The sequence below is a fragment of the Manis javanica genome, chromosome 5 (genome assembly GCF_040802235.1).
Source record: "Manis javanica isolate MJ-LG chromosome 5, MJ_LKY, whole genome shotgun sequence".
In the NCBI taxonomy this organism is placed as follows: domain Eukaryota; kingdom Metazoa; phylum Chordata; class Mammalia; order Pholidota; family Manidae; genus Manis; species Manis javanica.
This window is the reverse complement of record NC_133160.1, coordinates 130110757-130136570: the sequence shown is the minus strand read 5'-3', so window position 1 is coordinate 130136570 and position 25814 is coordinate 130110757. Positions and strand designations below refer to the sequence as shown.

At 38.1% G+C, this 25814-nt stretch overlaps 1 protein-coding gene across 4 annotated transcripts in view; it reads left to right on the top strand.

The window, feature by feature from the left end:
* Positions 1 to 25814, top strand: part of CEP135 (centrosomal protein 135) — a 114535-nt gene that overhangs the window by 44049 nt on the left and 44672 nt on the right. For all 4 annotated transcript variants that reach the window (XM_037018724.2, XM_037018723.2, XM_037018722.2 and 1 more), the window contains 3 exons: positions 7923 to 8146; positions 11907 to 12059; positions 16571 to 16723. In XM_037018724.2, the coding sequence (XP_036874619.1) occupies positions 7923 to 8146; positions 11907 to 12059; positions 16571 to 16723 (530 nt within the window). The remainder of the gene's footprint in view (positions 1 to 7922; positions 8147 to 11906; positions 12060 to 16570; positions 16724 to 25814) is intronic.

The following is a 25814-nucleotide window of genomic DNA, read 5'->3' as shown; positions in this document are numbered from 1 at the left end:
GGGAGTGTAATTCCCCCTGCTTTATTCTTCCTTTTCTGGATTGCTTTGCCTTTGCCTATTTGGGGTCTTTTGTGGTTCCATATGAATTTTAGAACTATTTGCTCTAGTTCATTGAAGATTGCAGTTCGTATTTTGATAGGAATTACATTGAATCTGTAGATTGCTTTAGGCAAGATGGCCATTTTGACAATATTAATTCTTCCTGTCCATGAGCACAGGATGTGTTTCCATTTATTGGTATCTTCTTTAAGTTCTCTCATGCATGTCTTGTAGTTTTCAGAGAATAGGTCTTCACTTCTTTGGTTAGGTTTATTCCTAGATATTTTATTCTTTTTGATGCGATTGTGAATAGAATTGTTTTCCTGGTTTCTCTGTCTACTAATTCATCATTAGTGTATAGGAATGCAACAGATTTCTGTGTATTAATTTTGTGTCCCACATCTTTGCTGAATTCAGATATTAGATCTTGTAGTTTTGGAGTGGATTCTTTAGGGTTTTTTATATATGACATCATGTCATCTACAAACGGGAACAGTTTGACTTCTTTCTTACCAATCTGGATGCCTTTTATTTCTCTCTTTTGTCTGATTGCCATGTCTAGGGCTTCCAGAACTATGTTGAATAAAAGTGGGGAGAGTGGGCATCCTTGTCTTGTTCCTGATCTTAAAGGAAAAGCTTTTAGCGTCTCACTGTTAAGTATAATGTTGGTTGTGTGTTTGTAATATATGGCCTTTATTATGTTGAGGTACTTGCCCTCTATACTCATTTTGTTGAGAGTTCTTATCATGAATGGATGTTGAATTTTGTCAAATGCCTTTTTCAGCATCTATGGATGATGTGGATGGATTTTTGAATGTTATACCATCCTTGCAGCCCTGGAATGAATCCCACTTGATCTTGATGGATGATCTTTTTGATGTATTTTTTAATTTGGTTTGCTATCATTTTGTTGAGTACTTTTGCATCTGTGTTCATCAGGGATATTGGTATGTAATTTTCTTTTTTTGTGGTGTCTTTGCCTGGTTTTGGTATTAAAATGATGTTGGCCTCATAGAATGATTTTGGGAGTATTTCCTCCTCTTCTACTTTTTGGAAACTTTAAGGAGGATGGGTATTAGGTCATCACTTAATGTTTGCTAAGATTCAGAGGTGAAACCATCTGGTTCAGGGGTTCTTAGGTGGTTTTTTGATTACCAATTCAATTTCCTTGCTGGTAATTGGTCTATTCAGATTTTCTGTTTCTTCCTGAGTCATCCTTGGAAGGTTGTGTTATTCTATAAAGTCCATTTCTTCTTGCTTATCCAGTTTATTACCATATAATTTTTCATAGTATTTTCTCATAATTCTTTGTATTTCTATGGTGTCTGTAGTGATTTTTCCTTTCTCATTTCTGATTCTGTTTATATATGTACACTCTCTTTTTCTCTTGATAATTCTGAGTAGGGGTTTATTTTGTTTATTTTCTCGAAGAACCAGCTCCTCCTTTCATTTATTTTATTGTTTTATTCTTCTCATTTCATTCATTTCTCTCTGATCTTTATTATGTCCTTCCTTCTACTGTCTTTGGGCCTCATTTTCTCTTTTTCTGGTTTTATTAATTGTGAGTATAGACTTTTAATTTAGGTTTGTTCTTCATTCTGGAGGTAAGCCTGTATTACAGTATACTTCCCTCTTAAATGGGCTTCATTGCATCCCACAGATTGTGCGTTGTTGTATTATTGTTTCCATTTGTCTCTATATAGTGCTTCGATTTCTTTTTTTATCTGTTCATTGATTCATTGATTATTTAAGAGGATGCTAAGTGTCCATGTGTTTGGGGGATTTTTTCTTTTCTTTTTATACTTTATTTTAAGTTTCATGCATGTGTGGTCTGAGAAGCTTGTTGGTACAATTTCAGTCCTTCTGAATTTACTAAGGCTCTTTTTGTGGCCTAGTATATGATGTATTCTTGAAAATGTACAACGTGCCTGGAGTGGAATGTGTATCCTCCTTCTTTTGGGTGTTCTGTATATGTCTGTTAGGTCCATCTGTTCTAATGTATTGTTCAGTGCCTCTGTCTCCTAACTTATTTTCTGTCTGGTTGATCTGTCCTTTGGAATGGGTGGTGTGTTGAATTCTCCTAAAATTAATGCATTGCTTTCTATTTCTCCCTTTAATTCTGTTAGTATTTGTTTCAGATATGTAGGTGCTCCTATGTTGGGTACATCGATATTTGTAATGTTTATATCGTCTTGTTGAACTGACCCCTTTATCATTATGTAATGTCATTTTTTGTTGTTACTTTCTTTGTTTTGAAGTCTAATTTTTGTGATACAAGTACTGCAACTCCTGCTTTATTCCCCCTATTAGTTGCATGAAATATCTTAATCCAGCCCTCCACTTTCAGTCTGTGTATGTCTTTGGGTTTGAGACGAGTCTCTTGTATGTATCATATAGATGGTCTTTTTTTTAATCCATTCATTAACTCTATGTCTTTTGATTCGGTCCTTCAGACCATTTATAATTAGGGTGTTTATCAATAGATATATACTTATTGCCATTGCAGGTTTAGATTCATGGTTACAACAGGTTCAAGGGTAGCTTCTTTACTATCTAATAGTCTAACTTAATTCGCTTATTGTACTATTTCAAAAACAATCTAAGGGTTATTCTTTTTTTTTTCTCCCTTTTCTTCCTCCTCCACTCTATATGTTAGGTGTCATATTCTGTACTGCTTGTATCCATTGACTGACTTTGTGGGTAGTTGATTTAATTCTGCATTTGCTTAGTGGTTAATTAATTGGCCTAGTTCCTTTACTTTGTTTTTATTTTCTCTGGTGACAGCTGTTTAGCCTTAGGATCACTTCCGTCTATAGCAGTCCCTCCTAAATACACTGTAGAGACAGTTTGTGGAAGGTAAATTCCCCCATCTTTTGCTTATCTGGAAATTGTTTAATCCTGCCTTCAAATTTAAATGATAATCTTTCTGGGTAGGGTATTCTTGTTTTGAAGCCCTTCTGTTTCATTGCATTAAATATGTTATGCCACTTCCTTCTGGCCTGTAAGGTTTCTTCTTAGAAGTCTGATGACAGCCTGATTGGTTTTCCTTTGTATGTGATCTTTTTTCTCTCTCTGACTGCTTTTAATACTCTGTCCTTGTCCTTGGTATTTACCATTTTTATTATTATAAGTCTTGTTGGTGTCTTCCTTGGGTCCCTTGTTTTAGGAGGTCTGTGCACTTCTGTGACCTGAGAGATGCTTTCCTTCCCCAGCTTGGGGAATTTTTCAGTAATAATTTCTCAAAGACACTTTCTATTCCTTTTTCTCTCTCTTCTTCTCCTGGTATGCCTATAAGGTGAATATTGTTCCATTTTGATTAGTCACACAGTTCTCTTAATATTCTTTCCTAGAGGTCCTTTTTTTCTCTCCATGCCTCAGCTTCTTTTTATTCCTCTTCTCGAATTTCTATTTCATTTACCATCTCCTCTACCTCATCTAATCTGCTTTCATTTTCGATACTGTATTTTTCAAAGTTTCTGTCTCTTTCTTGAAATCCTCCCTGAGGTTTTGAATATTTTTCTGTACCTCCATAAGCACGTTTATGATTTTTATTTTGAAATCTTTCTTAGGATGATTGGTGATTTCAGTTTACTTAGCCATCTTTCTGGTGTTTGATAGATTTTGTTTTGTACCAGGTTCTCATGATGTTTCATATTACTCATGATTACTATGGAATAATAAGTTTGTTTAGGCAGCACCCTCTAGTGCCCAGAAGCTCTACTCTCTGGAGCTACCCAGAGATTGATGGTGTGGGTCACAGGCAAGTGTCACCAGTACCTGCCAGGGAGAAAGAGCTCTTTCCTGCTTCCCGCCTTCAGTGTCTGCCTCCACTGCCAGGTCCAGTGGTCCAAGCGTATAGGGAAGAGCCTCTCTGCTACACCCCTGTACCTGCCACATGCAGGCCACCCTCCAGCTGACCTGGCATGTTGGCCATGGCAGCAGGTTTGCAAACCAGTGACAGCCAAGAGGAGGGAGCAGCAGGTTGTGTATCGCATTGGGGAGCTTTGGCGCTGCATTGCCAGCCAGGGGATTGGAGTGTGTGAAGCTCCTGATAGTTCCCAACTTACTGAACTGTTTGTGCTGGGATGATTTTGTCCACCTGTTCTTTCTCCTGAGCAGCAAGCTCTGTGTAATCCTTGCCCCTTTAGCAGCTCTCTTGCCGTTGGGAACCTTTAAAAATACCTGCCTTTCTTTTGTTCCAGAATGGCTGGTTGTGGGTACCTGTTTTCCACATGCAGCTGGATCTCAGTCTCTCTGAGTATTCCATCTGTCTTTGCTTTCCAACCCCTCTAATCTCCAGAGAACTATGTAATGTGGGTTCATGCCATTGGAATGTCTCCAGGCATGGGTATTTAGCATTCTTGGGCTTCTATTCCCTCTCTGCTCCATTTCTCTTCTTCCTGCCTGTGAGCTGGGTTAGAAGAAGGGCTAGGGTCCCGCTGGATCACGGCTTTGCTACTTACCATTTTCTGTGAGGTCTTCTGTTTTCCCCAAATGTAAGCTATTTGTGGCAGTCTTCTTTCCCGTTGCACTTTCAGGCTTAGTTGTATTTGCTGTATTTTCATGTTATATGTGGTTTTGGGAGGAGGTTTCTGCCTCACTTCTCAAACCACCATCATGTTTAATCCTGGAAGGTATATCCTTCTTTAAGGCAGACAGGTAATAGAATTAATTAAGACCAAGAGAAAGACTATTTTGAAGTAGTGCAGAGTTGAAGTACAGACTCTTTGTGAGGAGTGCAGTAGTATCACCTGAAAGTACACACATATACACACCCCACACACACATAATTGAACTAAGCTAAAACTTTCTGCTTGGTACCATCCTAAATGCATCAGTTAAGGAACATGTAGGAATTCATCCATTCGTTTCATTCATTTGAGAAAAGTTTATGAGCCTGTTGTGTGCTTACTCTGTTTTGGGTGCTGAGGTACATCATGGTAAAATGCCCAAGGTCCCTGCTCTTGCGGAGCCTTTTCTGTATACTTAGACTAGTAGCACATATGTGAAGAAGTTAATTTTAGATGATAAGAGGTGTTAAAATAAAATGTGAACATGTGCTAGAGATTGACTGATGGAAAGTTTCATTGACAAAACACCAGCCAGATGAAGATCTGGGAGCAGTTTTCCAGGCAGAGGGATTGACAAGAACAGAAGCCTGGTGCCAAACTGCATGCGTGTTAGGAAGTGGAAAAAAGCCAGTGTGCTATATTAAGAAGACTATTTCCTAGCCTCTTCAGCATCAATGTGGATAATCTATTTGACCCCTTTTCCAATTTCTAACTGTATGACTTCAGCACATTACTTAACCTTTCTATGCCTTAGTTTCCCTATGGGGTTAATGACAGCAACTACCCAAAAGGTTGTTGTGAGGATTCAGTGGGATCATATATATTATAAAGTGCTTAGACTTGTATGTAAAAGTTCACAACTTACTTAATTTCATAACTAGCAGTGGCCTGTCATTTCAGCATAATCTTTCCCATATCTGAAACTTCCTCATTTCTCTGTTTAAAATGCATACCTTTGCCTAAAACCCAGCCATGAACCAACCAAAACATTTTTCTACATGTTAACACATGAGCAGCTAAGCACTGCTTTCGTGTGTGGCAGACATTCGTAGCACTGTAAATTAGATGGCCCCAAACCTCAGTGGCACCCACAACAATGTACAGCAGTCTTATTCTGTACTTCTTACTGCTGATTTTCAACTCTAACTCTTTACAGGGAACATTTCCACTGTTTCCATTCTCAATAAACCTGTGACTCTCTTCCCAGCCCCCAATCTAGTGATTGATCTTATCTCCAGTTTCCCTATGAGAATAGAAGTCATCAGGGAGGCATTTTGTCAGTTTTCCTGTCCCCAGATCTTAAACCTATCCACCTTTGTCTTACTTCCTATTGTATTAGTGGTGTGCCCATCTTTACAAAAGGCCACTGCCTCTGTCTGTTCTCTGGGTCCTATCCTTTCTAATTTTAAAAACCTTACTTATTATCTCCTTTTCATAACATTAGTCTTTGTATTGTTTTCTCCCACTGCCATTCAAACATGCTTACCCTTTTCCCATTCTAAAAAGTATTGATCCATTCCTCCAGCCAGCCTCCTCTTCAGTTTGAACACCTTGAAAAGTCATCCACATTTGCTCTTTCTGCTTGATTCCCACTACCCTTTTGCTCCTTAGTCCATTCCAGTTGTCTTTTGTCCCACCTCACCAACAAAACTGCCCTTGTTAAGGCCATCACTCACCTCCATTATGCTAAATGCAGTGGATACTTTTCATTCATTAATTTATTTGACTTCTTAGCATTTAACACAATTGTCCATTCCTTCTCCCTCTCCTGCTTTCTTCTTCTTTGGTCACTTTTTTTTTTTGTTATAATTAATCTACAGTTACATGAAGAACATTATGTTTACTAGGGTCCCCCCTTCACCAAGTCCCCCCCACAAACCCCATTACAGTCACTGTCCATCAGCGTAGTAAGATGTTGTAGAATCACTACTTGTCTTCTCTGTGTTGCACAACCCTCCCCATTCCCCCCCCACACATTATACATGCTAATCGTAATACCCCTTTTCTCCTTCCCAGCCCTTATCCCTCCCTTTCCTCCCATTCTCCCCAGTCTCTTTCCCTTTGGTAACTGTTAGTCCATTCTTGGGTTCTGTGATTCTGCTGCTGTTTTGTTCCTTCAGTTTTTCTTTGTTCTTATACTCCACAGATGAGTGAAATCATTTGGTATTTGTCTTTCTCTGTTTGGCTTATTTCACTGAGCATAATACCCTCTAGCTCCATCCATGTTGTTGTAAATGGTAGAATTTGTTTTCTTCTTATGGCTGAATAATATTCCATTGTGTATGTGTACCACATCTTCTTTATCCATTCATGTACTGATGGACACGTAAGTTGCTTCTATTTCTTGGCTATTATAAATAGTGCTGCGATAAGCATAGGGGTGCATCTGTCTTTTTCAAACTGGGCTGTGCATTCTTAGGGTAAATTCCTAGAAGTGGAATTCCTGGGTCAAATGGTATTTCTATTTTGAGCATTTTGAGGAACCTCCATACTGCTTTCCACAATGGTTGAACTAATTTACATTCCCACCAGCAGTGTAGGAGGGTTCTCCTTTCTTTGGTCACTTCTTGAGATGAATTTGCCAATTCATCCTCCAGATTCCATAGCATGCTCTTATTTTATAGTTTTTATCCTACTATTGGAACAATTGTTTGACTTTGGCTATGTTTTTCATACCTAAAATCCTTAACTAATGCTGGACATATAGTAAATACACAGTAAATATACTCTGAATGAAAGGAGATGGGAGTAAATCAGAATGTCTTGAAAATAATTTCATGCCTTAGGATTGTAATAAGCATCAGTTTTGAACTAGATGAAATTGCCAGTATTAGACTACTTTTGACTAATGAAAAGGTGACCTCTAAAGTAAAATTAATAGATGTATTTATTTGGATGGAGAGAGTACTCTTTGTATAAATACTGTATTAAATTGAAGCTTAATGTCAAAATTGTGCATATTGTGATTGTTGGTAAGTAAAATGTCTTTTAGGGCATTTTCAGGCCACCCAAAAGTACCATGTAGTAATTTATTGTTTGATTTCATAATATTAAATAGTACCTATCCTTTTGATGGGACAAAAGCAAAAAAGATTTTGATTTATTGGATTTTATTTAAGCTTTTCATTTTTGCTTTTTTTTTCCTTTTCACAATATTTGCCCCTTTGGAATCTGGCAGTTAATAGGTGATACACAAAACAGTTGATGATTTTTAGTAGTTTCTGTTATAAAAGTTATAGATATAAATTTCCTTGGCTAATTATACATTTTATATGCAACACTCTTTTAAGCTTTTATTACTTTAACTTGCAGAAAGAGAACTTACTTTGGAAGTTGAGAGAATGAGGCTAGAACATGGCATAAAACGTCAAGACAGATCGCCTTCTCGTTTAGACACATTTCTGAAAGGTATAGAAGAAGAACGAGATTTTTATAAGAAAGAACTAGAAAGACTCCAACATATAATACAGCGAAGATCTTGCTCTACAAATTATTTTGCACGTGAAAAAAGTTCAATATTTAAAACACTAGAAAAGGTAATATCTTTTATAAGAGTAATGGATAAGGCAAGAGAATGTCTTCATGAACAGGACTTTCTGATGTATTATTATATTAAATGTAACTTTATTCATACTTGCTTTTAAAAACTCTTAATTTTGATTTTCATTTTCTTCCATGAGTTGTACTGTTGGAACACTTCATTAAAAAACTACTTAAGAACAAACATAGCATACTGATTCCTGGAAATTAAGGGAAGATTGAATAGCTCATTACGTATATGGGAGAAATGCAGTGTCGCTTGGGCTTCCAGAACCTGGAGCCAGGAACTCATGCTACTGGACATTTCGTTTCTCACTAGCCTGTATTTTCAGTATTAGCTGCATTTCTTTCTTGAAGCTTTGTCTACATGGCAAGCAACATGGCTTCATGCCATTACCAGCCTACCACCAATCAGAAATATGGGTCATATTGTATACACCTGGTGTCTTGCACATTAATCATGCAATGGGAGAAAGTAGAAAGTAGAAGAGAATGCTGGGAAAATCATTCCATTTGTCCATTACAATCACATTTACAAGTTGGTATTCTAAAAGTGAATATTAGGTAAAGTTAACCATGAGTCATGAAAGGTTAAAATCATGTCTATTTTAGGTCTTAATTATTTTCAATGTTTAATGAGTATCATGTGAGTTCTTTAGATTTTTCTTTTTGGGTGTGTGTGTTTATGATTTGGATGTATAGGAGTCCCTTGAGGCTTATATGACCCTAACATTGTCTACACACTGTTTCATTAACCCCATAGGGAAAATAAGATAAAATTAGGGAAAGTTGGAAGTAAACTCATTAAAACTCAAAACATTTCATTTCAAATGTATAAAAATATCAAATTATTACTATGTATACCTGAAACTAATAGGTTAAAAACATTAATTTCAGACTTGGCTGCATTTACCAACTTCTCATCTGAAGTTTTTTTTTTTTCCTGAAGACCCTATGTCTGTTGTTAAATGATTTTGAGTTTTCTGATTAGACTCTGTTTTTTAACCTCTTTGACTAATGGCTGAATTTGATTTGCAGGTGTGAGTATAAATACTATGCTATGTTATCTGTTATAAGCATAATGAATTGGTGGGAAAATACAGTATAAATTAATTTATGTGTTGCTGAATTATTTTTTAATACTCCATATATACTTAGGACTCAGGAAATATTAAATCATTGACGTGATCACCTTTGTTGTGTAGGAAAATCTTCCACAAAATGATTGATCATTTTAATCAAGTATTAGAACTGAGTAGATAAATATCTCAAAGTTTTTAAGCTACATATTTCATTCAGTTGCTTGGTATGGATTCACAATTGAAAGACAAGTGAGAGAGATTAAGGTACTGGTAAAATTAGGAGAGGCATTTTCCCCCTTTAACTAAATAACTTTCTTGAAATGTTTTAATATTACCTGACTTAGATAAAGAATTCGTTTTCTAAAGTTTAGAAAGTTAGGGTGTTCAGAGTATTTTAGAGTCCCAGTAGTAAATTGCAGGTATGGTAAGGAATAGTAGGTATGTACATGAGTGAAATGAATGGAGGTTGTGTAAGAGAGTTGTGAGTGCTGGGAACTAAAGAATGCATTCCCACCTAAAATTGGGTATTTAAACATTTTAGAAACACTTTGTTGGCAATCAATCAAAGACCTCTGTAAAGCTAGATTTGGTGCAAGCTGTTTTCAGCCTGTGCTTTATGGAAAATGATTAGGCACAGCTTCTTGTTAGTGCAAAAACTAAAAAAAGAATTGACCTTTTAATATCAATGATCTTTGTTAACAGTACACCCATTGATTCTCTGTCATCTGTGTAGGGAGGGCACTGGCCCCTTTCACCTTTTACTTACCATGGTTCCAACTGTGACTTGTGAGAAAGTTCTTTTGAGTTAGAGGCTTGATAGGAGTTCCAACTATACAAACTAGCTTATTATGATCTTAGAGAAGTTCTCTAACTTCATGGAACCCCAGCTTCCTCATTTGCAAAGTAGGAAAAGTAACTACAACCTTTGTGAAGATTATATGAGACAAGTTGTGTAAGGGTCCAGTGTAAAACGTAGTTCCTAGTAAATGTGCTGGTTCAAAGCACATCAAGTGTAGTTAGAAAGTTAGTTTCTGTTCAACAGGTATGTACTGAGTGCCTGTTAGGAACGAGGCACTGGGAATATGAAATAAGGACTTAGTTCCTATCTTCATAACCTTCAGCACTGTGCATGTGTGTGCATCTGTTGGGAGTAGTGTAGTGGTGAGTGGTCAAAGGGAGTTATTAACAATTAAAACAAATATAAATATCTACGTACAAGATATATTTAAGAGTAAGAGCTCCTTCAGAAGGCTATTCAATAATGGGTAACAATCATGTAAACAACTTTATAATCATTTATAATTGTTAATGAAGAAAGGATACAGCAAGGGTTAAGTATGCTATGAGAATATATGGAGGGAGGTCTAAATTAGATTGGAGAATCTGGAAGAACTCCTTAAAGAAAGTGACATTAAAATTAAGACCTAGGTGGTAATGAAAATTGACTCGAATCCTTATTCACTGAGCTCTCCTTTTCTAAAATCTCTGCAGATCACCTCCTTTCTATAAGATTTTTTTATTTAGATATAGTTACATCACAGATTTTTTATACTTACCTAAGCCCTGATTAATCTGCTTTTGTCCTGTAAAAACACCTGGTCCTTTAAGTTGTCTATATAGCTAATCTCATCCATTATGCCTTGATTTTGTTTGTTTAACCAAGAGGATAACTTATTTCCAAGAGGCAGGTGAGGAGTACTTACAGAAATCTACCATTTACCAAGTCTACCTTGGACATAGTATGTGCACAGTAGATATTTAATAACATAGATCAGGATTCTTTTCAATATACCAAATTATCAGATTTTGCTCACCAGGGGCTTCTGCAGTTAGTACTTCAACATGAAGATACCATAGGTCCCAAGTCTACATTTATCATCTTCATTTTCCACAGTACCTGTGAAGATAGTGGATCTTTTGAATTTTACTGGTATAATAGACATAATCTTGTTTTAGAAATGTTAGTAGTTATTTAGTGAAAATCCTTAATGTATACTCCCCTGCAAAAATACTTGTATTTATTTGGTTGCAAAAATAGACTTTGCATAGGTTTGAAGCTGTGCCATTGGGGGTTGATATGCCTGGGAAATCTTATATTCAGTCACAGACTGAGGAAGGCGTAGGCTGCTATACTTCCTTGAACTGGGTAATCAAACCCTTCTGGTCCCTCTGCTGGAAAGGGTTATGAACTAGTGGTTCCCAAAAATTAGCATGCACCAGAAACACCTGAAGAGCTTGATAAACCAGTTACTGATCGCTGTCTCCAAAGTTTCTGATTTTTGTATGTCTGGAGTGGACCCACAAACTTTCATGTCTAACAGATTCCTGGATGCTGCTGATGTTTCTGATCGGGATTAAACTTTAGTTACCACCAGTATAAACAACTCAGAAGAATGACAGTTGAAGCATCTGATAGGGTATAATTGAGTATTATCATTGGCAGCTAGGTCCCTTCCTGGCAATGAAGACCAGGAAATTTACCCCAGTACTGCCAGTACTCTTATCTCCTGCTCTCATTATCAATTAAAAATTGTGTTCTTAATTACATTAAAGGAACTTGTGTTCTTTTTGTCTGTTGGCTTCTTTCAGTCAGTCTCATCACCATCATCCTGGTGATAACCATGTGGTGATAATTATAACAGATGATAACTTCTGTTTTTACATTATGTTTCAGGGTGATTACAATTCAAAAATTCTTCTAGTCACAAGAGAAAGAGATGAACTTCAGCATATGCTGGAAAGATTTGAAAAACATATGGAGGATATACAGTGCAATGTTAAATTATTAACAGCAGAAAGAGATAAACTAAGTGTCTTATATAGTGAGGTAAGAAATTGATTAAAATTAAGCAAACAAAATATATACAGCCAGCTAATGCTAATGGAAAAAGTGTAAGTCCTTTAAATTACTGTAACATGGAGCATGTGATGTTCCTTCATAATTAGAATTATAAGTAGTAGTCTCTACTATCATCCTTTTCTAGAGAGCACTGTTACTTTTTCATATTTATTCTTCCTCTGTACTTTGTGCAGATCAATTTGAGAAAATCTCCCTCTTCTTTTTATTTTTTTTATTGAACTATAGTTGACATTCATTTTATGTTAGTTTCCAGTATACAACCCAGTGGTTCACCAGTTACCCACATTATTAAATCCTCAACTCAACTACTGCAGTTGCCATCTATGAGTGTAGGAAGACGTTACAGAATCACTGGCTGTATTCTCTATGCTATACTACCATCCCCATAACCAACTTACATAATGACTAAGAATTTCTGTGCCCCTTTTTCCCCCCTTACCCTCTCCACCTACCCAACCACTTCAACCCCTCCACCATGGTAACCACCAGTCACTACTCAGTGTCTGTGAGTCTATTGCTTTTCTGTTCATTTTGTTTTTAGATTCCACATGTAAGTAAAATCCTATGCTACTTTTCTTTCTCCACCTGGCTTATTTCACAGAGCGTAGTACTTTCTAGACCCACTCTTCTTATATCGAAAATAGCAGGATTTTCTTTCTTCTGGCTGAATGATAGTCCATTGTATATATATATATATATATACACACACCACACCTTCTTTATCCATTCATCTATTGATGGACACTTGCACATCTTGGCTATTGTAAACAATGCATCAGCAAACATAAGAGTGCGTTTGTCTTTTCAAATCAGGAGTTTTGTTTTCTTTGAGTAGTTCCTAGAAGTGGAGTTACTGAGTCATAAGGTATTTCTATTTTTAGTTTTCCACAGCGACTGCACCAATTTACGTTCCCAAACAGCATAGCAGGGTTCCCTTTTCTGTACACCCTCGCCAACACTTGCTACTTCTCTCTTTTGGATAGTGGCCATTATGACTGGCATGAGGTGATATCACACTGTGGTTTTGATTTGCCTTTTTCCCTGATGATTAGCACCGTGGAGCATCTTTCCATGTGCCTGCTGGCCAACTGTATTTCTTCTTTGGAGACATGTCTGCTCAGGTCCTCTGCCCATTTTTCAATCGGGTTATTTGTTTTTCTGGTGTTAAGTCATATGAGTTCTTCATATATGTTGGGTATTAACACCTTATTGGATAAATTATTTACACACTTATTCTCCCATAGGTTCTGCTGTCCTTTGCTGTACAGAAGCTTTTTAGTTTGATGTAGTCCCACTTGTTCATGTTTTATTTTGTTTCCCTAGCCTGGGGAGGTATGTCCAGACAGAAATTGCTCATGCTTAGGTTCAATACATTTTTGCCTATGTTTTCTTCTGGGAGCTCTATGTTCATGTCTTACATTTAGGTCTTTAATTCATTTTCAGTTTACTTTTGTGTATGGAGTTAGACAGTAATCCCATTTCATTCTCTTGCACGCAGCTGTCCAGTTTTCCCACCACCAGTTATTGAAGAGACTGTCTTTTCCCCATTGTTTATCCATGACTCCTTTATCATACATTAATTGGCCATAAATGCATGGGTTTATTTCTGCACTCTCTATTCTGTTCCAATGATCGATGGATCTGCTCCTGTGCCAGTACCATACTGTTCTGATTCCTGCAGCTTTGTAGTGGAGCTTCAAGTCAGGGAGTGTGATACCCCCATCTTTGTTTTTCTTCCTCAGGAGTACTTTGGCTCCTCGGGGATTTTTGTGGTTCTGTGGGAATTTTAGGATTATTTGCTCTAGTTCACTGAAAATGCTGTTGGTGTTTTGATAGGGATTGCCCTGAATCTGTAAATTGCTTTGGGCAGGATGGCTATTTTGACAGTAACAATTCTTCCTATCCATGAGCATGGGATAGATTTCCATTATTTGTGCCTTTTAAAATTTTTCTCATGAGTATCTTACGGCTTTTAGGCTACAGGTCTTTCACCTCCTTGCTTAGCTTTATTCCTAGGTACTTTATTCTTTTTGGTGTAATGATGAACAGAATTGTTTTCTTGATTCCTTTTTCTGCTGCTTTGTTGTTTGTTATATACGAATGCAACATTTCTGTATATTGATTTTGTAATCTACAGCTGTGCTGAATCCAGTTAACAGTTTTTTAGAGGAGTCTTTAGGGTTTTCTATATATAGTATAAGGTCATCTGCAAATAGTGACAGTTTAACTTCTTTACCAATTTGGATACCTTTTATTCTCTATGTTGTCTGATTGTTGTGAATAGGACCTCCAGTACCATGTTGAGTAAAAGTGGTGAGAGTGGACATCCTTGTCTTGTTCCTGATCTTAGAGGAAAAGCTTTCAGCTTTTCGCCATTGAGTATGATGTTGGCTGTGGGTTTGTCCTATATGGCCTTTATTATGTTGAGGTGTGCTCCCTCTATACCCATTTTTTTGAGAGTTTTTATCATGAATGGATGTTGAATTTTGTCAGATGCTTTTTCAGCACCTACTGAGATTGATCATATGGTTTTTATCCTTCTTTTTGTTAATATGGTGTAATCACATTGACCGATTTATGAATATTGCACTGTCCTTGCATCCCTGGAGTAAATCCCACTTCATCGTGATGGATGATCCTTTTGATGTATTTTTTAATTCGGTTTGGTAATATTTTGTTGAGGATTTTTGTATCTGTGTTTATCAGGGATATTGCTCTGTAACTTTCTTTTTCTGTAGTGTCCTGCCTGGTTTTGGTATTAGAGTGATGCTGGGGCTCATAGAATGAGTTTGGAAGTATTATTCCCTCCTCTTCTACTTTTTGGAATACTTTAAGAAGGATGGGTATTAGCTCCTCTTTATATGTTTGGTAGAATTCAGCTGTGAAGCCATGACTTTTGTTTTTTGGTAGATTTTTGATTACCAATTTGATTTTGTTGCTGGTAATTGGTCTGTTCAGTTTTTCTGTTTCTTCCTCGGTCAGTCTTGGAAGACTGTATTTTTCTAGAAGGTCGTCCATTTCTTCTAGGCTGTTCAATTTATTGTCATATAAGATTTTCATAGCATTCTCTAATAATTCTTTGTATTTCTGCGATGTCCCTGGTGATTATTCCTTCTTCATTTCTGATTTTGTTTATGCGTGTACACTCTCTCTTTTTCTCAGTAAGTCTGGCTAGGGGTTTATCTCTTTGTTTATTTGCTCAAAGAACCAGCTCCTGGTTTCATTGATTTTTCTTCTATTGTTTTATTCTTCTCCATTTTACTTATTTCTGCTCTGATCTTTTTTCTGTCCCTCCTTTGGGCTCCATTTGTTCTTCTTTTCCTAGTTTCTTTAATTGTGATTTTAGACTCTTAGGGATTGTTCTTGTTTCTTGAGGTAAGCCTGTACTGCTATGTACTTTCTTCTTAGAACTGCCTTTGCTACATCCCACAGGTTTTGGGCTGTTGAGTTTTTGTTTTCATTTGCCTCCATGTATTCCTTGATTTCTGTTTTAATTTCTCTTTAAATTTAAGTGAAAATTTAAATTTTCATTGGTTCATTGATTATTTAGAAGCATGCTGTTTAAATTCCATGTGTTTCTGGTATTTTTTGTTTTCTTCATGTAATTTATTTCTAGTTTGATACCATTGTGATTGGAAAAGATGCTTGATACAATTTCACTTTATTGAGGCTCTTTTAGTGGCCTAGAGTGCGATCTGTTCTGGGGAACATTCCATGTGCACTTGAGAAAAATGTGTATCCCACTGCTTTTGGGTGGGATGTTCTGTAGATATCTGTTAAGACTCTGATTTAGTGTATAGCTCAGTGCCTCTTTTTCCTTATTTATTTTCTGTGTGGTTGATCTGTGATAATCTCCTACTTCTAAAACTGCCAGAAATAGGACTTAGTTTCACTTTGAGCCATGTTTATTCTTGTTTTTTAGACATGTAGGAATCTTTTGTCAATTGTTTTTTTCTTAGGCTAGTAAAAACCACTCTAGGGGTAAGGTAAGTGATCCAGCTTGGCCCAGTCACAAATTTTCATTTGACAGAGGACTACGTGAGTCTGAGCAGTACATTGTATCTATCACCTAAACTTGTTCGCATACCAATCCCCATAAACCTAATACTTTGAGACATGGAGTTGGACATGCAAGTTAAAATGTCAAGTTGGAATGGTTACTTTAGACCTTTTTGGGGATTCTTCAGTGCAGATTGATCAACATCTGGGCTTTCCTCACTGTTGGCTTTAATTTCAGTTTTCTTAGGTCTGCTTAATTACTAGTTGTACATCTGTTGTCTGGTTTCCAAAATTTTGCAACCTGCATTTGCCTTGGTCTCTTCCCATTTTATGTTTTTGTGATTAATGTTATGATTTTCCTTTGTCTCCCATTTTATTGGGGTTTGAAAGAGAGCAAAGTGAGCTTAGATTTAGTTTGCCTTTTCTTAACTTGGAACATATCCAAAGTGTGTTTTATTAATGTATTTTAATTCTTTAAGTCTCAGGCACAGTTATCTGCACGAAGAGAAGAATCCACCCAATCCACAGTTTCCCATACTATTATTAGTCTTATGGAAAAGGAAAAAGAGCGTGCATTGTCTGACTTAAGGAGGATTATGGCAGAAAAGGAAGCTTTAAAAGAAAAGTTAAAGGCAAGTAATAATATTGACTTTTTTTTTAATGGGTCATTTACTGAGAAAAAAGGAGGTCTTCATATATGTTTTCCTGTGATCTAATTACAATGTAACTAGATCAGGGGTTGGCAAACAGTGGCACATGAGCCAAATCCAGACCACTTATGTTTTTTTCATGGCCTGTATGCTAAGAATGGTTTTTACATTTTTAAATCATTAAAAAATATCAAAAGAGTATTTCTTGACACATGAGACTTACGTAATTCGGATTTCGTTGTTGGTAAATATTATTGGAATACCGCACTCATTAATTTTCGTATTCTGTGTAATTTTTCATGTCCTGCAGTTGCAGAGTTGAATATTTGCCACAGAAACTGTATGGCCCACAAAGCCTAAAATATTTATTATCTGGTTCTTTATAGAAAATAACCAATTTATAATCTCAAGAGGAAATTCGTCATGTGGAAGGACATTATCTTTATTTGCAAAACAGATTGAAATATTTGTATACCATGGAATTCACCTATTTAAACTGTACAATTCAGTGGTTTTTAATGTACTAACAGATTTGTTTAACCATCATTACAATCAATTTTTGAGAATTTTCATTACCTCAAAAAGAAAACCTGAACCATTAGTCTCCCCAGCCTCCTCAGATTCTGTTTCTATGGGTTTGCCCGCTCCTGGCATTTCATATAAATTGAATCATTCAGTATGTGTTTTTTTATATCTGGCTTCTCTTTAGCATGTTTCCAGAGCTCATCAATGTTGTAGTATCAATACTTCATACCTTTTCATTGTACAATAATATTCCATTGTAAAAAAAAGGAACATTTTATCCTTTGGGTGGTTTCTATTTTTGAGCTTTTATGAAAAAAGGTGCTATGAACATTTTTGTACAACTTTCTGTGTGGATGTACTTTTCCATTTATCTTGGGTATATGCCTAGGTTCATATAACTTCATTTAATAATTTGAGCAATAGCCAGTCTGTTGTGGCTGTACCATTTATATTCCCCCGAGCAATGTATAAGAGTTCTAATTTCTCATATTTACCAACACTTGTTATTTTTTTATTATTTAAAAGATACTGTCTTTTTATATTTGTATTTTTATTATCTTTTTTATTGTGTTTTTTATCATCATCATGCTGTTCGGTGTGAAGTAGCCTTAGTGGTTTTGATTTGCACTTCTTCAGTGGCCATCTTTTCATGTGCTTATTTGGCCTGTTGTATATCTTCTTTGAAGAAATATCTCTTCAGGTCCTTTATCCATTTTTTAATTGAGTTGCCTTATTATTATTATTAAGCTGTAAGGGTATATGTTCTCGATTAAGCCGTTTATCAGATGTATTGTTCACCAAAACTTTCCCCCATTCTGTAGGTTGTCTTTTCATTTTCTTAATGGTATCTTTTGAAACACCAAAGTTTTTATTTTGTTTGTGTCCAATTTGTCTAATTCTTCTTCTGTTGCTGTGCCTTTGGTATCATATCTATGGACAGCATTTTATATTTCTCTTCAGAATCTCAAAAAAGTGAAAATGTTAATATGCATAAAGCACTTAATGCTCAGCACTAAGAACTCAATATTAACTTTATTGTTATTATTATGTATTCAATAGTTTGCTTCAAATAAGTATTATTTAATCAGTGCTTAGAAATTAGTAAAATTAAGAGTACGAACATTTAATCATTATAAGGGTAGTCTTTATATCGTAAATTTTCAATTAAAGTTTTACTCCAACAGAATACATTTAATTGGGAACTTTTAGAATACTGCCTTCTAGAAAGTGCTTTCTTATAAAAATAAGTGTTAAAATTACCAATTGGAAAACTGTGCATTATGGCAAATTTTAGCACAAGCTACTGATATATCCTTTTCTGTATTTGTTGAAATGACCGAGGAATATAAAACTAAGATTAAAAAATACAACAGTGAGGGCAGTGGAAAAGAGAATAATAGGAAGGCAAGGCAGAAACCTCCTCCTACATACACACCAAGAAAACAACTATAGCATATACTACTGATCCTGAAAACAACCTGAAACCTTCAGAACAGACCATCTACACCTGGCGAAGAAGAGAAGGCCCACGGAAGGGTAAAGTGGCAGAGCCTTAATCTATTAGAACCCAAGCCCTTCCCCCATCCCAGCCCACAATCACAAGGTAGAGGAACAGAGCAGATAGGGGATAAGTTTCAGGAGTCCTGCACACAAGACCCTGGAGATCTGCTCTGGAAACTTTAGTGAATCCATGTTGCATTTAGCTTTGCTGATTAACAGGGCTGGACACCAGGGAGAGTTGGAGCACTCTAAGAGGCTGAGACTCCTGTTGATAGTGGAGGACAGGAATGCTCCATAGGTCCTGCTGAGACCAAACACAAACACAGATGTTTGAAAGATTTACCAGCAAAAGAAGGGTGCCAGACAAGCAGGGGTTGGAGAGAGCTCTCTCTAGAGTAGAAACGGCAGGTGCATGATGCTTCCCCGCCCTCCCTTAGCCCAACTTGTTCTGCACTCATGGGAACCAGCCCTAAAAGCTCCATCTCCCTTGCTGGGAGCTCAGCCCTATGACGGCACTCCCCTGCACACCCACCTGCCTAACAACCTGGTTGGCTCATTGGTGTTCAGACTTTGCTGCCTGGCAGGCAGAGTGAGACTTTCCCAGCTCTCCTGGCCAACTCTCAGCACAACTCACGCAGTACCTGCAGGAGTCAGCTCCAAGCACTCCATCTCTCTAGCTTGTGGCTCAACACCATGCCTCAACCCCCTGGAGACCCACCCTGCCCAACCCACTGGCCAAGCAGCTGCAACCATTGCTGCCCTGCAGGCAGAGGACAGCCACACCCAGTGATCCCAGCAGAACCGTACCACACAAACGGCACACTGAGGTGAACTGTCATCCTCTGCTGACACAGATCAGTTACCACCTGCAGAAAGGCAGAAAGACTTCCTCTCCGACAGTGCACCAACAGCAACTGCTGCTCCACCTCAAAGGACAATCAGGTACTCCTGAGCAAAGAGTCTTGAGCTTCTGGGAACTACAGGGTACCTTCATGAAGTCATTACTTTCTAGGCCAAGAGTCACCATGGAGCTCTCTAATACGAAGGAAGAAAGGAAGAAACCCAGACAAAATGAGGAAGCACAGGAATATATTCTGAAAAAAAGAACAAAGTAAGACACCAGAAAGAAGACTATATGAAATGCTTATTACCAGTCTTCTTGATAAATATTTCAAAGTAGCAGTCATAAAGGTGCTCACTGACCTGGGAAAACACTGATCTCAATGAGAACTTCAATAAAGATATTTGAAAAAGAGTCACCCAGAGCTGAAGAATACAGTAACTGAAATGAAAAATACCATGGAGTAAATGAATAGTAGATTACTAGAAGTAGAGGGGACAGTCAATGAGATCGAAGTTAGAGTATAGGAAGGCAATCAAGCTGAGGAACAGAGAGCAAAAAGAATTTCTGAAAATAAGAGAATGCTAAGATATCTGTATGACAACTCCAAACAAAACAATATTCACAAAATAGGGTTTCCAGAAGGAGAATAAAGACAAAGGAGTAACAAGTCTCTTTGAAGAAGTAATTGCTGAAAGCTTTCCCAATTTGGGGAAAGAAATACACATACAAGTCCTGGAAGTGCAGAGAGCACCTAACAAAAGGAAGGCCAGGAAGACAACCCATGACCTATAGTAGTTAAAATGTCAAAGATTAGGGGGGTGGAGCCAGGATGGCGGCGTGAGTAGAGCAGTGGAAATCTCCTCCCAAAAACACATAGAGCTATGAAAATATAACAAAGAAAAATCTTCCTAAAATAGAGACCACAGGACACAGGACAACATCCAGACCACATCCACACCTGCAAGAACCCAGCGCCTTGCGAAGGGGGTAAGATACAAGCCCCGGCCCGGCGGGACCCGAGCGCTCCTCCCCCCGGCTCCCGGCGGGTGGAAAGAAACCGGAGCGGTTTTTTTTTTTTTGGCGAGCGCTTTTTGGAAGCCTTAAAGGGACGGGCCCCCGTTGCTAGGGAGGCAGGGTGGCGGGACCGGTGAGCAGGTGCCTGGGACCGGCGGCTGAGAACAAAGAATATCCCGCGTTTCTCCCTGCGGGACCGGCGGGCGGGTGCCTGAGACCAGTGCCTGAGGACGGAGGAAATCGCGCGTTTTTCCCCTTTTCTTTTTCTCTTTTTGGCGAGCGCTTTTTGGAAGCCTTAAAGGGACAGGGACCCCAGTGCTAGGGAGGCAGGGTGGCGGGACTGGTGAGCGGGTGCCTGGGACCGGCGCCTGAGGACAAAGAATATCCCACGTTTTTCCCTGCGGGACCGGTGGGCGGGTGCCTGAGACCGGCACTTGAGGACAGAGGAAATCGCGCGTTTTTCCTCTTTTTTTTTTTTTTTCTCTTTTCTGCGAGTGCTTTTTGGAAGCCTAAAAGGGACAGGGACCCCGGTGCTAGGGAGGCAGGGCGGCGGGACTGGTGAGCGGGTGCCTGGGACCAGTGCCTGAGGACAAAGAATATCGAACGTTCCTTCCCTGCGGGACCGGTGGGTGGGTGTTTTTTGGAAGCCTTGAAAGGACAGGGACCCTGGTGCTAGGGAGACAGGGCAGCAGGACCAGTGAGTGGGTGCCTGGGACCGGCACCTGAGGACAAAAAAAAAAAAAAAAAATCGCTTGTTTTTTCCTTTTTTTTCCTTTTTTTTTTTCTCTTTCTTTCTGTTCCCTCTCTCATTGTTGCTGTTGTTGTTTTGGTTTGGAGAGTGCTTTTTGGAAGTCTTAAAGGGGCAGGACAGGTCACTTAGACCAGAGGCAGGGAATCTGGGGATCTCTGGGCACCCTAACCCCCTGGGCAGCAGGGAGCACAGAGACCCCTTACGGAGATAAATAGCCTCCTGGGCGCTCCTCCTCCAAACGGGGCTCCACCATTTTGGAGGAACAGCCCCAGCCAGACCAAGCCCACAGCAACAGCAGAGATAAACCGCAAAGCAACTGGGCAGGAAGCAGAAGCCCTGTCTGCGCACAGCTGCCCAGCACAAGCAACTAGAGGTCGCTATTCTCCCAGGAAAAGGCTACAAACCAACAAGAAGGGAAGCTCTTTCAGCGGTCACTTGTACCAGCTCTGCAAACTATCTCTATCACCATGAAAAGGCAAAACTACAGGCAGACAAAGATCACAGAGACAACACCTGAGAAGCAGACAGACCTAACTAGTCCTCCTGAAAAAGAATTCAAAATAAAAATCATGAACATGCTGACAGAGATGCAGAGAAAAATGCAAGAGCAATGGGATGAGATGCAGAGAAAAATTAAAGAGCAGTGGGATGAGATGCAGAGAAAAATGCAAGAGCAGTGGGATGAAGTCCGGAAGGAGATCACAGATGTCAGGAAAGAGATCACAGAAGTGAAACAATCCCTGGAAGGATTTATAAGCAGAATGGATAAGATGCAAGAGGCCATTGAAGGAATAGAAGCCAGAGAACAGGAACGTATAGAAGCTGACATAGAGATAAAAGGATCTCCAGGAATGAAACAACACTCAGAGAAATATGTGACCAAGCCAAAAGGAATAACATTCGTATTATAGGGATACCAGAAGAGGAAGAAAGAGGAAAAGGGATAGAAAGTGTCTTTGAAGAAATAATTGCTGAAAACTTCCCCAAACTGGGGGAGGAAATAATCGAACAGACCGTGGAAGTACACAGAACCCCCAACAGAAAGGATCCAAGGAGGACAACACCAAGACACATAGTAATTAAAATGGCAAGGATCAAGGACAAGGAAAGAGTTTTAAAGGCAGCTAGAGAGAAAAAGGTCACCTATAAAGGAAAACCAATCAGGCTAACATCAGACTTCTCAACAGAAACCCTACAGGCCAGAAGAGAATGGCATGATATACTTAATGCAATGAAACAGAAGGGCCTTGAACCAAGGATACTGTATCCAGCACGACTATCATTTAAATATGATGGTGGGATTAAACAGTTCCCAGACAAGCAAAAGCTGAGGGAATTTGCTTCCCACAAACCACCTCTACAGGGCATCCTACAGGGACTGCTCTAGATGGGAGCACCCCTAAAAAGAGCACAGAACAAAACACACAACATATGAAGAATGGAGGAGGAGGAATAAGAAGGGAGAGAAGAAAAGAATCTCCAGACAGTGTATATAAAAGCTCAATAAGCGAGCTAAGTTAGGCAGTAAGATACTAAAGAAGCTAACCTTGAACCTTTGGTAACCACGAATCTAAAGCCTGAAATGGCAATAAGTACATATCTCTCAATAGTCACCCTAAATGTAAATGGACTTAATGCACCAATCAAAAGACATAGAGTAATAGAATGGATAAAAAAGCAAGACCCATCTATATGCTGCTTACAAGAAACTCACCTTAAACCCAAAGATAAGCATAGACTAAAAGTCAAGGGATGGAAAAACATATTTCAGGCAAACAACAGTGAGAAGAAAGCAGGGGTTGCAGTACTAATATCAGACAAAATAGACTTCAAAACAAAGAAAGTAACAAGAGATAAAGAAGGCCACTACATAATGATAAAGGGCTCAGTCCAACAAGAGGATATAACCATTCTAAATATATATGCACCTAATACAGGAGCACCAGCATATGTGAAGCAAATACTAACAGAACTAAAGAGGGAAATAGACTGCAATGCATTCATTGTAGGAGACTTCAACACACCACTCACCCCAAAGGATAGATCCACCGGGCAGAAAATAAGTAAAGACACACAGGCACTGAACAACACACTAGAACAGATGGACCTAATAGACATCTATAGAACTCTACATCCAAAAGCAACAGGATATACATTCTTCTCAAGTGCACATGGAACATTCTCCAGAATAGACCACATAGTAGCTCACAAAAAGAGCCTCAGTAAATTCCACAATATTGAAATTCTACCAACCAATTTTTCAGACCACAAAGGTATGAAAGTAGAAATAAATTCTACAAAGAAAACAAAAAGGCTCACAAACACATGGAGGCTTAACAACATGCTACTAAATAATCAATGGATCAATGAACAAATCAAAATAGAGATCAAGGAATATATAGAAACAAATGACAACAACAACACTAAGCCCCAACTTCTGTGGGATGCAGCGAAAGCAGTCTTAAGAGGAAAGTATACAGCAATCCAGGCACACTTGAAGAAGGAAGAACAATCCCAAATGAATAGTCTAACATCACAATTATTAAAACTGGAAAAAGAAGAACAAATGAGGCCTAAAGTCAGCAGAAGGAGGGACATAATAAAGATCAGAGAAGAAATAAACAAAATTGAGAAGAATAAAACAATAGCAAAAATCAACGAAACCAAGAGCTGGTTCTTTGAGAAAATAAACAAAATAGATAAGCCTCTAGCCCAACTTATTAAGAGAAAAAGAGAGTCAACACAAATCAACATAATCAGAAATGAGAATGGAAAAATCACGACAGACTCCACAGAAATACAAAGAATTATTAAAGACTACTATGAAAACCTATATGCCAACAAGCTGGAAAACCTAGAAGAAATGGACAACTTCCTAGAAAAATACAACCTCCCAAGACTGACCAAGGAAGAAACACAAAAGTTAAACAAACCAATTACAAGCAAAGAAATTGAAACAGTAATAAAAAAAACTACCCAAGAACAAAACCCCGGGGCCGGACGGATTTACCTCGGAATTTTATCAGACACACAGAGAAGACATAATACCCATTCTCCTTAAAGTGTTCCACAAAATAGAAGAAGAGGGAATACTCCCAAACTCATTCTATGAAGCCAACATCACCCTAATACCAAAACCAGGAAAAGACCCCACCAAAAAAAAAAATTACAGACCAATATCCCTGATGAATGTAGATGCAAAAATACTCAATAAAATATTAGCAAACAGAATTCAACAGTATATCAAAAGGATCATACACCATGACCAAGTGGGGTTCATCCCAGGGATGCAAGGATGCTACAACATTCGAAAATCCATCAACATCATCCACCATATCAACAAAAAGAAAGACAAAAACCACATGATCATCTCCATAGATGCTGAAAAAGCATTTGACAAAATTCAACATCCATTCATGATAAAAACTCTCAGCAAAATGGGAATAGAGGGCAAGTACCTCAACATAATAAAGGCCATATATGATAAACCCACAGCCAGCATTATACTGAACAGCGAGAAGCTGAAAGCATTTCCACTGAGATCAGGAACCAGACAGGGATGCCCACTCTCCCCACTGTTATTTAACATAGTACTGGAGCCACGGCAATCAGACAAAACAAAGAAATACAAGGAATCCAGATTGGTAAAGAAGAAGTTAAACTGTCACTATTTGCAGATGATATGATACTGTACATAAAAAACCCTAAAGACTCCACTCCAAAACTACGAGAACTGATATCGGAATACAGCAAAGTTGCAGGATACAAAATTAACACACAGAAATCTGTAGCTTTCCTATACACTAACAACGAATCAATAGAAAGAGAAATCAGGAAAACAATTCCATTCACCATTGCATCAAAAAGAATAAAATACCTAGGAATAAACCTAACCAAAGAAGTGAAAGACTTATACTCTGAAAACTACAAGTCACTCTTAAGAGAAATTAAAGGGGACACTAGTAAATGGAAACTCATCCCATGCTCATGGCTAGGAAGAATTAATATCGTCAAAATGGCCATCCTGCCCAAAGCAATATACAGATTTGATACAATCCCTCTCAAATTACCAGCAATATTCTTCAATGAATTGGAACAAATAATTCAAAAATTCATATGGAAACACCAAAGACCCCGAATAGCCAAAGCAATCCTGAAAAAGAAGAATAAAGTAGGGAGGATCTCACTCCCCAACTTCAAGCTCTACTACAAAGCCATAGTAATCAAGACAATTTGGTACTGGCACAAGAACAGAGCCACAGACCAGTGGAACAGATTAGAGATCCCAGAAATTAACCCAAACATATATGGTCAATTAATATTTGATAAAGGAGCCATGGACATACAATGGCAAAATGACAGTCTCTTCAACAGATGGTGCTGGCAAAACTGGACAGCTACATGTAGGAGAATGAAACTGGACCATTGTCTAACCCCAT